The sequence below is a fragment of the Anser brachyrhynchus genome (genome assembly GCF_964034855.1).
Source record: "Anser brachyrhynchus genome assembly, chromosome: 7".
NCBI lineage: Eukaryota > Metazoa > Chordata > Aves > Anseriformes > Anatidae > Anser > Anser brachyrhynchus.
Window position 1 is genome coordinate 25,870,118 of NC_137701.1, and position 13,437 is coordinate 25,883,554.

Sequence of the window (13,437 nt, forward strand, 5' to 3'; positions counted from 1 at the left end):
ACTTACCAGTCGCAACAAGAAAGCTCAGATACTCCTCACTGATTTCTATCTCTCGCATCCAATTAAAAACATATACAAACCCCTGTTCCTAGCCTTTCATTCCACTGTAATTCACCATGCCATGTTTTAAAATACACACAAACTGTAACTCAGCATACTAAAGCTCCTATTAATTATCAGTACCCACCTTGAGATTGCTGATAGATTTGCAAATGATCTCTTCAGGAATATCTCATCATAAAATACTTAAAGTGCTGTATGACCTGAACTAGGACTGGTGGGATATAGTAGGAGGAACACGTCCCAGGACGGACATGTGTGCTGACACATGGCTTTCACGGATTTTGTGTGCAAGTTAATTTACATGTTGTTCTTTTTGTACCACGTCCTATCAGAATTACAGCAAGCAGTTAATGAGATTGGCTAGTCTCTTTAAAGTTACTCTGTCCAAGAATACCTCAATTATTAATGCTTTGATGAGTTTTCCTTCCAGTGCTTTTGATTTCAAAATAGCAATAAAAAAATGCAAACTGAAAGACCTTTTTACACAGGCACATAAAAATTACTTAAAAGCTTCTTCTATTCCCTCCTCCCCCCAATAAATAAAAAAAATAAAAATCCACTGTTATGCTCAAAGCCCAGCTTTTAATTATCCTCTCCCTCCACAGATTTTTTTTTTTTTTTTTTGCTCAGAGGTTTATAGATGATCATGTATCTGTTTGCATGCATCTATGTTTGTATTGGAAGAGGCAAGCCTCACTGCCGAGTGATAGAAACTTGCAAACCCTGACTAGTGCCAATAAAGCCCTATAACAGGGACACCTTACACGGCTTCTCCCCAGAGCAGGCAGATTCTCAGCATACAGCCAGCTGAGCAAACATGAAGCTATTTCACTGCATTTAAGCAGTACATCCTAAAGCATATTTTTACCTTCAAGATGCCAAATTTAAAATCTGGTATAATTACTCTTTCCCGCCGGACAGCTGAGTGCAGTCAAGCAGCTGGGGGTGTTTCCTAACACAGTACCTTTACACACACCCCTTTCCCCCTGCTCTACCTTCCTCAGGTCATGCAGCCAGCTCTTACCTCGATGGTGTACTGTTCAAAAATCCGGAGCTGAAGAAAAATATCTAGCTTAATCTTCCTCTCATGGAAGAGCTCTTCCATCTGTACCTGGGCCTCGTCGAGCTGCTGAAGTACAGATTCGATGTGGCTGATGGAGCTATTGTGTGGAGTCTTATTGTTGGAAACAGCTGAGTCCCTGTGGCAAGGCAGAGAGCATGGTTAAAGCTGAGCTTCAAGGCAGGCAAAAGAGCAAGAACTACACGTTCGCAATTCTGCGTGCCGCTGAGAAGCAAGCCCAAGCACAAAGGGCTGAGGGAAGGTGTGTGCAGCACTCATCGCTGCTACTCGCTGAAATCCTGCGGCTCCTGAGCTCGGCACCAAGTTTGAACAAGGGGATCATCTTTTCTTGTGCCATGACACTGTGACCTTACAAGCTTGTGTGGGGTTAGAGGGGCAGAGAGGGGAGAGAATGGTACATCAATCTCAATAGCTCTCTTAAGGATTCTGGCTGGCAATCCTCGCCAGTCCTGCAGAGTGACCTGCTCCAGCCTCTGCTCACACTGCCCAGGGGCACTAAGCTCAGAGCTGCTATTTAGCCACCTTATTATTTAGCCACCTGGGCCTTTACAAGTTAATTTTGTGCATTTGCTCTAGTATAGATTAATTGAATCAGAACTGCCAGCATTTTTGACTAGGGACAGGGATGCTTTGATTTCCTCTGCATTTCTTAGTAATGCAACAGTCTCAGAACACAATGCAAAACCTCCACTGAAGGAAAACACCTTTCAAATACTGTAAGATGGTGTCATCCACTTTTCCTTTCAGCAGAGTAAGTGAAATGAGACGTTTCTGTGAGGGGTCAGGCACTGCTCCATCTGTGCTCCCCATATACAGGGAACAGAAGGGAGCAAACCCTTTAACTGGTCTGGGTACCGAGGGGAAGTTTGCTGTACCTGAAATAGGTCTTAGCATGGACATAGGACAGTCCTGACAGTTTCTTTTTCTATTTGTGCTCTCTCATATATTAATGAGCTCACCTACAGTCTGTTATGTCTTCAGTAAATTTAAGTGGATGTTTTATAGATAAAGGGCCTTTGCAGACACAATGAGAGGAAACTTACTCTTGAATGTACCACAAAAGGTCCCCTGACATTAACAAGAACCAGAAAGTAAAGTCTGAAGCCATAATTAAATGCTTGGCTTTGGTACTTCAGCAAAAACAAGATTTAGATGCAGTGATTTTCTCTGTCCAACCTGCTTAAAGTCATGTGTTAGCAGCTGCATTGTTTGGGTATTTAAACCAAGCCAACTGAAAGCCCTATCAGATATCCTGCACAGTGTAACCAGGTGATGTGGATAAGCCACAGGTCTTACCATCAGGATTTCCTACCACCCTCTAGTTCTGCTTTGGAGAAGGTGGTGGTGGTGGCGGGACAATCACAAATCCAATGGCATACACTGAACTACTGGTTTATCAACTCCTACGTGTGCAGGGAACTGGCTGACAAAATCAGAGGACAAGGACAATGTCAGGTAACACTGCCAGGTCATCACATCGTCCCACAGGGACCAAACGCAGCTGGGAGCCCTTCTTCTGGCCAGCTAACCTGGGCTGCCAAGTAAATGTGTCCATGGAGTCTTCCCACTGAGGAACAGTGCTAGTGTTCCCAATTCTTAGGTTTCTATTTCCTTCTTCTGGGTTGAATCTTCCTTCCATAAACATCTAGCAAAGTACAGGTAGTTTTCTGTGGAATTTGTCTGAAATGTTTGTACTTTGCTCTTTGCACATTATCATCATGTAGGGTCAGATCAAAACAACATACAGTCAACTTAAATGTTAATTGAACACTGTCAGCAAGTGTAATTGAGGCAAAAAGTACAACCTTTTACAGATGTCTAAAATTGAAACTAGGCACTGACACAGTCATTTTAGGCAAGTTTAAAACACATCTTTGAGGTTCTAAGGCAACAAAAACCATGTCACTCTGATTTCATTATGTCTTGATGGAAAAAAACACACATTTTCCTGAACATATGAAGACTAAGAATACAGTTAAAAATACAGAATACTATTAACTGCTTAGTAATTTGCTCTTTGGATGTGTTTCTCTGCTTTTCCCTCAAATACTTTCTGTTTGATACAATGAAGAAATGATTCTGTTCAACGATCATCTGTATCCAGATGAATGTTGGAATGAAATGATCCACCATTATTCTGAAGCACATGCTACCAACTTCCTTTGCCAATAAGAAAATATTACACCAACATTACTCTCCTCATCTGGTAGTTTCTGCCCCATTCTGTCAGTCTTGCGTTTTCACCTTCTTGGTGACTACAGGGTCTCTCTTTGCCTCCACATTAGCTGTACAAAGGAAGGATGAACGAAGATATAACAAGGTGAGATTTTGAAACTACAGCTTAATGTGAGGCCACATTCAATCAAGTTTCTGCTTCCTTCAGTCAGCACCTGTCTTCTATAAAAGGACAAGAAATAAGTCTTCATTCAAATGCAGGATTATTACTATTCATATATTATCTAAATGACTCAATGAATTATTCAAGAGTGGTAGATCTCGCATGGGATCTAAAGGCACATTTGGTTTTAGAAATTCCTTTTCATTAAATATTTCACTCTTCAAATCAAGCCACACTTGCACTTCTGTGGCTGATGCAATCTAAACATTTAGCTGTAGTAATGTTATTTTTTCATAGTCTCCTCGGATAAGGCCTTCAGATCCCTATATAGTCTGTTTTGAGAAAGATCTCCATCTGGAAAAAGAAATTTCTGAGACTGGATGCTTCTACCACTAGATTTCTTGTTTGTCTGATGATGAGAAATTGTGGGTAAGAATTCATAAAAGATTCCTAGTATTCTTTGAAAGGACATGAATCAGAGTTTACAATGCAGGGAAATTACCGAAAAAAATACAAAATACACTCTGGGGAACATACAATAAGGCTTCGTTCACTGCTGTTGAGCTTGCTCAGAATGAACGTTGTGCTCCTGAAATCACTTTAAACACCTGAACTGGTCGAATGCTTAGTGAAACTTACTGATTATCAAAAGCTTGTATGTTGAACTACTGGAAAAAAAAAGCAAGATCCATGACTCTTCACTGCCTTATTTTTGGCCATAACATTCCTGCTCTTTCACATCTAACGGGAGCAAGTCGTTGTTTTGACTTCCACAGATGTGCAGAAATATTGCCCCCAGCAGTGCCCCTGAAAACACAGTTCAAAAGATCTCCTTTGTGTTGGCTGTAGAGAACAATGCTCACCTCAGGACAATACTGATAACAAAGACTGAAAAAAGTGGTTTCAGTTCTAGCCATGATATGTACGATGTTTCAAGCCAGGCCTGTTATATTCCTGATGGGCATGGTCTCCTGATTCAAAGAGTCACTGAAGGCCCTGATGATCTTCTGTGAAGAGCGTTCCCAAACATGGTATTTCACTCCTTCATGCTAGCTGAAGGAGACACAGCGTGCTATCACACAAATGGTCTTCTCTAAAAAACCAATATCTGTGCTCTCAGAGATAAGGACAAGAAACGGAAACTTTTTCAAGGCCCCATTAGTTTTATTCATCTTAACATATGCTATGACATGCTTGATAAGAGCAGTGTATTTCTTTCTCTTCAGCGTTGTAGCATTTGCAGTCTTCAGCTATTCTTCACAGCATGTACTAGGTGACCCACACTGTGAAATGCAATACTATGTTAAGGAAAGATTGCAGCAATTCCAATTTTTCCTCCATTCCTTTATCTCTGTATTCGTTACTTTGGGCAGCAGCCACAAAAGATGTTCAAGTGGGGACATACACACAGGTGGCTTCATGGTTTTCTTACGCAGTTCTTCTTCGCTTTTTGAAAGAGTCTAGGATCACATTACAGGCTTTGCAGTTAGCCAGAGTGCTCAAAACCGATACTGGAATCAGAGATCATTGTGACAGTTCAGCTCTGCAAATCATTGTGTGTGCTCAGGGTTGCTTTATTTCAGACAACAGTTGTGTGCTTCTCTCTGTGTTTGACCGTAACTTCATCAGAAGTAGGGGATTACTTCGCAGAAAGATGCTCACTGCCCAGAACACAAGCCAGACCCCAAAAATATGATTTCTTGGTTAAATACAACTGTCTCAAAACCTGTCTTGACATTTCACAAATGTCTAGGTGTGACACCAGTTCTAAAAAAAAAGTCTCAAACCTTAGGCCACCATTACTTTTGAAAGACTGAAACTAAGAATTGACAAAGTTTACATTAAAAAAAAGCAGAACTCCCACATTTCCAGTTCACCTCTTTGCCTGCATGACCTTGTAGCCACTATGGGAAGCTTTCTCCAATAACTGCTATTCGTACTGATGCTCTGCTGACTTCTCTGCTCCAAATATTGCCCTGGCCTCTGTACAACTCCACATTCTGCCTTCCTGCTGACTCAGGTGCAGGCAAAAACCTTTAGGCCAATCCCACAGCCTGCACCAGGACTACTTCTATACAGCCACTTTCTGCTTCCCTATTACACAGCATGCAGTCCACCTGATGGCATTATACAGGGCCCCTTCCAGGGTCTTCTCTCTCCATGGGTGTTCATGATGTTATACCAATAGGTGGGATAGCAAGAAAAAAATGTTTTAGTACAAAATTTCACCACCTTTCTCATAGTCTCATAGATATCCCTTAAACTTAGCAAAATGTTTCTTTGCACAAAGGGAAACTGCCACACAGACTTTTGGCTGACCTGGCATGGGCAGCCATGCGTATGTTCTTATCTATAGCCCCCTCCATCTGGCAGCACACTAACCAAGCAAAGCATGTTTCCTTCCTACTTATCAGCAAAGATGCGTAGTTGGATGGAGCCTAGCTCTTTCTTCTTCTGATCCCTTCTTTCCAACTCTGGTTGCAGGAGACAATACCACTTGGGTTCCATGTTCTCCATGATGCAGGTAAGCCTCATACACCAAGAAGAGGCATTTATACAGTCTGTCTCTCCTTGTGGCTGCCTATGACTGAATGACAATCAAAACCTAGAAAAGACTCTCAAATCTATCTTCCCCCCCCGCCCCCCCCCCTACTTTGCAATAGGCACCTTTGGCTCTTCCTATGCAAGAACTGAAGGCATCAGACTCAAAAAGCTCAGGCTGGGGAGGACAACATAAGACCTGTAACACTTGGATATTACATATGTAGAAAGAATATTCACACTATATACAGGTAGATGAGGGTAATCTGTAACAATATGCAAAAAAAATAAAGAAATGTCTCAAGAACAAGGGACTTAATGGTCTTGGTTTTGAGCTCAGTAACATCACTAGAAGGCAGAAAAGATCCACTGCTGTCAATGACATTAAAGGTATAGAAAATTGTTGTAAGTAAAAACAAGTGAGAGAGCTCTCAGAACTAAAACTCTGGGGTAAGCTTACTGTGTGCTCTGCAGATATTAGTTCTATTACACTTACAGACTGAGAAAGAAAAAAAAAATCCAAACACACCCAACTTCTCTGAGCTAGTCATTTTGTGTATTTCAAATCAGATAAAATGAGCTTTAATTCATAATGCAAATAGAGCTGGCAGCACAGGACCCTTCTTGACAGTATGAGTAAACCCCACATGGACAAAGATAAATAGAAGTGTGCTGCATGCAAAATAAAAGAGCAAAAATTGTTAGACATGTATGTTTTACTATGAGGAATACAATTCTCTTACACCAGGAGTAACCACATAAATCACAAGGCCTCAGCTCACAACCATTTAACAATCTTCTATAAATATCAACTAAAAATATTCACCTGAAATGCATTTGTTTCAATTCACTTCACTGTGCCTATAAATAATCTCCCTGTCAAACAGCAACCCATGCTGATCCACAGACTACTCTAATCAGTTCACATAAATCACTCCTTGCAATTTCAATATATTACTCAAAGAAACTGAAGAATAATAAATAAGCAAGGAATGAATAAACTCTCCCCATTAATCTTAAACTTACACTTCCCCATTTATGCACACCCAAACCACAGCTAAGACCAGATTTCTCAACACCTGTCCTCCAGGTGAATGCTTACCTGAGCTGTTGGATTAGATCTTCCCCTTCTTTAATAACATTGAGGGTAGCATCCAAGGTGGCTGTTTGCTGCTGCTGAAACTGCTTGATGAGCTCCTGAACCGCATCCACGGAGTCAGCACAGACATCCTCTAAGAGCTCCTTCTGCAGATCTTCCATCCATGTCCACAGCTGGGAAGGAGGGGAGGGAAATATAAATCAGAGAGGGATTGAGATTTAACCCTTTTGCTCTCTAATTCCAGATCAGAAAGCATTAACCAGAGATGCATATTTCACATGAAAACTGACCTGAAGTTTTTAAAGACAAAAAGGTACATTGGTTATTCAATTCTGGTTGGTGCAATCCCATTTTAAGCAACAAAGTAAAATAAATATAGTATCAGATAATTTTTTTCCCAAACTAACATGTGTTTCAGTCTAATATATGACAACAACTAGCCTAATGATATTCTTCCCGTTAATTCTTTAACACAACTAATAAATTACAATGTCCTATAGCTGTGATAACCTAGCCCTTTCAGGAGCTGTGTGCCATCAGCTCCTATTAATTTCACATGCAGCTGAAGCCTGTTGCAGGACTGAGACCTAAAATATTTGTTGTGTGTGTATAGTACTGACTGAAGTCTAGCTGTACTTGCTCAGCTATGCCTTCCCAGGCAGAAGGTTTTGTGTTCTGCTTTTTCTCTCTCTCTCTCTTTTTTTTTTCTCCCCCAAATGTACCTCAGCCTCTGCTTTTTGACTTTTGGAAATCCCAGAAATAGGAAACAGCAATCTCACCAATCTATCTCACACAGATCCATTCATTCTAAACAGTCTTGACTACTAATTTCAAAACAACAACAACAAAAATCATTTGAGTAAGTGCTCAGATGAGAATTTCCAGCCAGCTGTTCATCAGATATCTGGACAGTGGCAGCAAGCCCCAGCCTCTGGTGGCTGTAAAGCCTCAGAGCGAACAGAGGTTTCCCCTTTAAGCTTTCTCTGAAAAGTGAGTGTAAAATTGCACCAACCGAGCAGGCAATCTGCCAGCAAATCCTAATGACTCCGCCAGAGAGACTATTTTCTGTGCCATGCCTGCCCCATTAACCCACATTCTGCTGGTCTATCCCGCGAGGTAGCAGGACGCACCACGCTGCACCACTGCCCTGGGGAATGTCAAAGGATGCCGTGCTGCCAGCCCAGGGAGCTGCAAAGCAATTTGTCTCACAGGGAGCTGGAGGTACACGTGAAGCAGATGACAGACGCTGTGTGGGGGTGGCAAGAGAGCTGGTAAAAACGTCTCTGTTCAGAACGAGATGCACTGGATCCCCATCCTACGGGATTTCTTCTGAGATTGTGAATTCTGCCTGTCCTTGCACAGCAAGAGGAGGAGAGAGATGCTCTAACTGCCAGGTGATCAGGCTTTTCACAATTAGGGGCCAAACCTAAGGCTGCCACCCCAACCCAACACGAAACAATCCAAACCAGGACCTGTCCCAGCACTTCTGGTGATATCAGAGGACAGAAAGCCCAGCTCCCTGTGCCCTATCCCCACCTCTGCTTCTGACTCCTTGCTTGATAGGCTACAAACCACTCACACATTTTAAAATATCTGCTTAATTTGAAGGCTTTTCATTAAGCTTTTCAGACTCAGCTTTGAATATTTAGGGTGAGCCCTTCTGTTTATTCATAAGTAGCATAATCATAATTCCTACTCTACTACTGGCCTAAAATGGAATGTCTCTGCTCAGTTTATTTATATATTTTCACTTTCTCAGAGGAAAGACATGATATAAAAAGACAAATATTAATACAAGAAAAATATAATTAAGTAGTCAGCCTCATGAAATAGAAGAAAGAATGAAAGCATATTTAAAGAACCAAGCAGAGAGCTTTTCCATTTGTGGCCTGAGTTCCGGGTACTGAACTTTGAGAAGCCACCGTAAAGGAAAATGTGTTTGTGTCTTTATCTATGAGTCACATTCAGAATCATCCTGGTTTTGAGCTGATCCCTGCTCCCGCTGAAACAGCAGGGACAGCTGGACTATAACAGCAAGGACCATTTTGGGGGAAATATTATTTTATCTGCTTATCAGGTCTTCAAGTCATAGAACACTCTGTAAATATAGAAGAGCAAAATGGCCATGCATATAAATCATTATTCTGTTTTGAATTGGGAAAGCCAGTATATTTTGAATTTCTTGCTGCTTTTTGTCATATTTCCTTTTTTTTTTTCACTTAAGATAGAAAAAAAAAGCTTGAGGAATTTCCTTTACAAAAATGAAAGTGAAATAAAGAACTTGCTTTATTGGTAGCAATCTTCCATTTTCCTGAAATTATCATGTTAGAAAGGGCAGGGAAGAAAACTTCCACCCCCCCCGCCCCGGGACTTCAGAGGAAATCTGTTTTTTTCAAAGTGTCTCCAGAACCAATCTGTCAGCAGCAGCCAAAAGGATTTGGATCTTTAAGATCCTACGTCACTTTTTGAGTATGCTTCTACCTCAAAGCAGTTTCGAAATACTTTATAAACTGCACTGTACTCACCTGGAACAGAAACACTTGTGAATTTCAGAGAGCACTCAGATATATGAACTCACATTAACTTCAGATGTTCCCATAAATGACCTCTGATTGTAAGGATTTGCATAATAAAAGCTATCAGAATCTAGGTCATCCTTGACTCAGAGGCCTCTAATCCTTTAGACTCCACCAATCCCTGGGAAATCCTAATACAAAGAATCAGTCAGTATTAATAAGATTAGGAAGATCTTTCAGGAACAATTTACAATAGGAACCTGATTCAAAAACCTCCTATGTTATGTGTTACAACTGACGGCACCTGAAATAAATTACCACCAAGCCCCATTTGTGAATGCCACAGAAATGAGAAGATGAATTCCACGTCACCGCAGCACCGAAGTCAGATGAGCTGTTAATCATGAAACAGAAATCACATCCAGGCTTCTTCATGTTTGTCACAACTCAGAAAATCAGTCCCTATTAAGGCTTGATGTTTAATTCTAATGCAACTATTCAGCTACTTTTAAAAATCCTCGCTATTAAAACGCCAAATCATCAGACACTTTGTGCATTTCCTAATTCAAGCTGTGACACTCTCTTAAACAGCTAGCTAGCTCAGACTGAATGCACACTTTCAAATTTTTGTTGAAATTTGATATAGTACACAGGCCAGCTTTTATGTCATATTTGCAGAATCCAACTCTTTTCTCTTTTATTCTTTGCATGAGCAGCATTTGTGAGCACCTGTCCCATTCCCATACACGTTCCAAACTACTGCTAGTCTCTCACTGATCCCGTAAAGGAGGTGTGTGGGGGTAGATGCAGACATTTCAAATACTAACACAGTATTTACACATCCAGCTGCAGTGACTTTTACTCTTTACCAGTGATGCACATGTCTAGAATAAATTATCTCTACATTCTATTGCTTAACACATTCTAATCCAAAGATATAAAAGCCTGCAAAATAATGAAAAAAAACACAAAAATATATTTTTTTTTTCAAATTGATCTGTGCTTTGGTACAGTTAATTGGATGTGGAAAGACTGATGCATTAGTGGTAAAACCTGAATTAATTCTATCAGAAAGAGCCAGCCACAAATCCTACTCAAGCAAACTAAGTCTACAAACTTTGTAAGTGTTGACTGCACTAAAGTCTAAGGCAAATATCTAGCCCTAAAACGATCATGCTGCTCCATAGAGGCTCCAGAATCAAGACTTTATTTACCAAAGTAACCATGGCTTTAAACAAGAAAAACAGTTCTCTTCTTATTACTAGGCCAGTGGAAAGGAAGAATGAAAGCCACCTCTTCTGGGGGAGCATCTGGCACCTCTCAAATGCACTGTAAAAACTTCTTTGTCTTTCTTGGCTATAAAACACAGGCAGTTTCTCTCCATCCAGGAGACAATACAGCTCACTACTCCCAGCTACTTTATCTGATGCAATACCCTTCATTTTACTCAAGTACTTAATGAGACCACTTACTGGAGGTTTGAAGGACATCTCTGCCTGTCACCTAGAAATTAATGCTTCTGACTTAGAGCAAGGGAACACTTAAAATAAAACAACACTGAAACCTAGAGAGATTGCTGAGAAAATCTTGCCTTTATGTTTGGAATAACTATTAAACACCCAGTGTTTGTACACTGCGATGTGCAAATGCCACTGATGAGTTTTAAACCCTGCCTCCAACACACTTAAAAAACATTGAGTAATGAGACCAGTGAAAAGCAAAGAAGCAGTCAGTTCAATCAATGAGAACAACCACTGTACATTTTTTTCATTCAAAACAAGGGTATTAATGGAAACAAGCAACTTTCCAGGGTATATGGTCTACTCCTTTACAGTGTCAGCAAAGTGCCATGTGTTACCGTGAATGCCACAAAAGCATGTTCATGCCAACTCAATAAAGTGGATGTCCATCACAGAAATCAAGGCTAAAGCAGAACTGAGAAGAATTCAGTGAAATATGGGGGTCCTCTTTTCCCACCTGACTTGCATTGCACACAGAAGTGTGCAGAGAACCAAGAGCATGCTGAGAAAAATAGAACAGGTTTGTTCCAAAGAGAGATGTCCATCAATGCTATTTCCCCCTCCTTCTAAGCCAGGCTTATACAAACCCATTCTGAGGAGTAAAACATCTAGCTATTTTACCATACGCAGAAGGAGGTCCCATAAATCCTAGGAGGGGAGATAGGTTTGGGAAACAGATTCTGTTTCAGGTATTGGTTCAGATTAATTTATGGCAGGACTTCAGCATGTGCATATGTTCATGTACCTGTTGTGAATCTGTTTTCACTGTGTGGCCTTCATAATTTTTTTTCTGCCTTGATTTCTCTCCACCAACATGGTAAAGTTAATAAAACTTCTCAGCGTAATTAATTTCCAACAGTCAATGTTTGTTCGCACTTAGAATGCATCCAGGGCTGTTTAAATTGAAGGAAGTGATGGTTATAAATTAAGAGCATACTTCAACAACACTTTCTAAAGTCACAAAGGCATATTCAAGGTCTGATGGAAACGTCAATGGAAACACATCAAACAATGTATGTAATGATGAGCTGTAATGTGACCGCATGCCACCAGTGAAGTGTCACATGATGACAGCATACCTAATAAAATGTGACAAGATAGGATACGACCAGACGCTACACGTGATGAAATGCCACAATATGCGACTTCCATGGTAAGATGCAGCTGGTGAGACACCCTGCTGCAAGATGTAATGTCAGATATTACCAAACTGGTTGAGAAGAAATGGTGAGTGGAAAAAAAGGGAACGTTCTGTGATAAAAAAAATAAAAATCTGATCTCTTCCTAACCTCTTTCTTGCTTTTTCCCTTTTCCTTGCCAATTTCTTGACATTCATCCTTGGTTAGGTTGCATCTGGTGCTTCTGTATGCTAACACGTTTTAATTAGTAACCTTGCCTATGGCAAAAGGATTTGCAATGTCTAAACATCTGATGCTTTTTCCAAGTCCTGCATGGACCAGACTGATATAGCACAAAATAATTCCCTCTCAAGGGAAACGTGATTTGGGTAGCTACACTTACATCAGGGAGTGTGAGATCCCCAGCCCAAGGTCATGTAAATGTAATTCAGGGCCTATTTGCTCTAGGAGAAGAGTTGGCTTATTACTGAAGAATCAGTTGTACGTGTTCTATGCTTCTGCTACCATCATGAATTGCAAAAACATGTTCACCTTCTAGTATAATTTTAATATGTTACTTGTAATTACAAATCTGGATGTAATTAGCTGCAGTAATTGTACTAAGCAAATCAAATTTTGCACATCCTCATACTGATATACGCTTGGAGAAATTCTTCCTACATCAAAAGATTTACTCAAATTTACACCAGTGTAATACAGTACAATTTGGTGCAGGAGGAGCTTTCCATAGCTGCAAACTATGCTCTACAAATTCAGCAGTACACTTAAATAAATCCAGGTACCATTAAGTTTTCCACTAAATTGTTCCCTGACTCTAAACATTTCATTACTTCTCAAATGGGAGTTGCATTACCTCTTCCCTCTGTGGTTTTTCAAGCGATTTGCTGTATGACTTGCAGTCTTACCCTGATCTGCTGCTTTGAGACCTTTGTGCAACATTGAGCTCCACAAAGGAATCTAGGAAGCTCAGAAATAAATCACTTCTGACAATTTTGAATCATTCTGAGACTTGCTAAGGATTAAACAGACTTGTGACCTTTCTCTAACCAAACAGTCCTACGGAATCCATCAACCAGAACCACTACACTGACATTAACCATTTTAAACTAGTTTTTAGGCTCTCTTGCACATGTACACTTA

General features: G+C 40.5%; 1 protein-coding gene across 28 annotated transcripts in view; it reads right to left on the reverse strand.

The window, feature by feature from the left end:
- KALRN (kalirin RhoGEF kinase) overlaps positions 1–13,437 on the reverse strand; it is a 502,773-nt gene that overhangs the window by 187,325 nt on the left and 302,011 nt on the right. For all 28 annotated transcript variants that reach the window (XR_013953438.1, XR_013953439.1, XR_013953440.1 and 25 more), the window contains 2 exons: positions 7,126–7,295; positions 1,088–1,262 (listed from right to left, as the gene is read on the reverse strand). Coding sequence is in view for 25 of the 28 variants with exons in the window: in XM_080599249.1 (XP_080455375.1) it covers positions 1,088–1,262; positions 7,126–7,295 (345 nt within the window). In the remaining 3 variants the exon portion in view is untranslated. The remainder of the gene's footprint in view (positions 1–1,087; positions 1,263–7,125; positions 7,296–13,437) is intronic.